The sequence below is a fragment of the Octopus bimaculoides genome, chromosome 4, assembly GCF_001194135.2.
Source record: "Octopus bimaculoides isolate UCB-OBI-ISO-001 chromosome 4, ASM119413v2, whole genome shotgun sequence".
NCBI classification, from domain to species: domain Eukaryota; kingdom Metazoa; phylum Mollusca; class Cephalopoda; order Octopoda; family Octopodidae; genus Octopus; species Octopus bimaculoides.
Window position 1 is genome coordinate 51,590,978 of NC_068984.1, and position 2,300 is coordinate 51,593,277.

At 36.2% G+C, this 2,300-nt stretch overlaps 1 protein-coding gene across 1 annotated transcript in view; it reads right to left on the bottom strand.

Annotated features, from left to right (window-relative positions):
• The window catches only part of LOC106870193 (NACHT domain- and WD repeat-containing protein 1), a 49,453-nt gene that overhangs the window by 26,896 nt on the left and 20,257 nt on the right, over window positions 1-2,300 (bottom strand). Inside the window, exon 12 of the mRNA XM_052967630.1 lies at window positions 959-1,111. Within this exon, the coding sequence (XP_052823590.1) occupies window positions 959-1,111 (153 nt within the window). The remainder of the gene's footprint in view (window positions 1-958; window positions 1,112-2,300) is intronic.

Consider the following 2,300-nt stretch of genomic DNA (forward strand, 5'->3'; position numbering starts at 1 on the left):
ATATATATATATATATATATATATATACGACGGGCTTCTTACAGTTTCCCCTCTACCAAATCCACTCAGAAGGTTTTGGTTGGCCCGAGGCTATAGTAGAAGACACTTGCCCAAGTGCACAGTGGAAATGAACCCGAAACTATGTGGTTGGGAAGCAAACATCTTACCACACAGTCGCGCCTGCACCTATTAGCCAATGCATCTTTTTAAAAACACATCGGATATGATTCATTCTGGCAGATCTATCGAGTCAACACTACTTCAAATCACCGTCTTCAAAACAGAAGTTCAATACGGCTGATCACTTAGAATGGATACACTGAATCTGAAAGCTTAAGCCACTATCTATTGTAGTAGTGGCTATATTTTTCCTATTTTAAACTATATGGTTAAACAGTTTGATTCGCAACAATGTAGCCTCAGATTTGGTCCCAGCACCCAGTACCTTGAATAAAAGTCTTGTACTTGCAGCGTCAGATTGACTGATATTTTGTGAAAATAAGAGTTCACAGAAAGACACATAGATACCTATGTGTCTTTCTGTGAACTCTTATTTTCTACTTTACTATCTAATCTTCCATGCATTTTCCTTATCTTTCCTTTCCTCTTTCTTCTTTTCTGCCCACTTTTCTATCAATAATCTTTCTTACTTCCTCTTCCTCTTCCTCGTCCTTCCCTTTCTTTCTGTTTATCAATTTCTCCTTCATTTTTCCACTCTTACCTTTCTCTCTCAATGTCCCATTCTGTCTATTCTAGACAGATTTATCGAGTTGCTTCTCTTTAAGCTCTTTAAGTCAAGAAAAATTAACTCAGCTATTCGCTGAGAACGATAAAATGAGAGCTGCATTAAGTAGTGGGATCGACTTTGTCAGCTTGTACCTCAGCATGACCACGACTCCATGAGTGATGTTACAAATGTAACTCTTATAAGAGAACAAAAAGAAAAATATTTTGATACCCAAGTATTCTTCTAGATCATTTTTTATTCTAACCCAAAGAAGGGGAGGTAATCTTCGTATAGGAGGCGTCCAGTAAATATAAACAGCGTTCAATACTTCATCGTCACATGACAAGATATCTTCGAGTTCCGATTCCGACAAACCATTCTGAACTATAAAATAAAATAAAAGTTTAAGAAACAATACTGAATACGAAGAAAGTCCAGATTAAGATAACAAACGACATACCTACATAAATGTGTCCACCAAATTTGTTCCTCATGGCTTTCAGAAAATGAATATTTTTTTCATGAAATATTCTACAAATGCGTTTCAGATAGTGTAGATTACGAACATATAAAAAGAAAATGGTGAGCCCGCACGCATACATACTGGCGCATATCACACATATCTACAAAATGAAACTTAACATTTTGAAAAAATTATTGAAAAAAAATCGTCAGTATGCGAGTGACCATAGTTTTTTTTTTTTTTTCTTTTTCCGCATTAAATTTTTCACAATAAATTCCCATATAATCTGAAAGGTATTTTTTGTAGGAAATTTCACAAACAGAACAAAATTCATATTTCTGAAAGCCATGAAGAAACAAAGTCGAGGGGAGGGGGTGCAGACTTGTATGGATATGCTGACCAACCAAAAAATGTAATTTACATACTTATATATATTGACATTTTTTTATTCGTTTCAGTCACTGAGCAGCGGCAGTGGTTCTTATTGCCCACTTGTTCACAAGGATTATCTAGATTTTCTGCGGAGTTTTAAGAATATAGATTCAGGCTTGAGAAAAATACGTAGTCACGAAAAACGTGCTATTCCTAATTTGGTTCTACACAAGAAGAATGTCGTTTCGCAACCATGTGGTATCGAGTCTAATCCTACAGCGTGGCAAGTGTCTTCCATTACAACCCTATGCCCGCACTAATGCCTTGTGAGTGAATTTGGCGAACGAAAACTATGTGTGATATGTAGTCTGTGTGTGTGAGAGAGAGAGAGGGGGGACACGTTTAATATACATCAGTTCGGCTTGGAATCGAACTCATGACGTTGTTTCTTTCAGTATACCAAGAAAAATATATTGTGGTACCTACCACCAACGAGGTGAAATGGGTTTTTTGAGAGTTAATTATCCAAGCCATAGACAGAAGCCATTACCAATGATACGACTCGAATCACCGAACTCTCAGTTGGTTGTCTAGCACTTTATCGACAAGGCAGTCTATGTTCATTAGTTCCAAACATTGTTTCTAGAGAAATTCATCATCCACTTTAGATGGAGATGTTGGTAAAAAAAAAAAGAATGACCCACTCAGCGAATATATATATATATATATATATATATA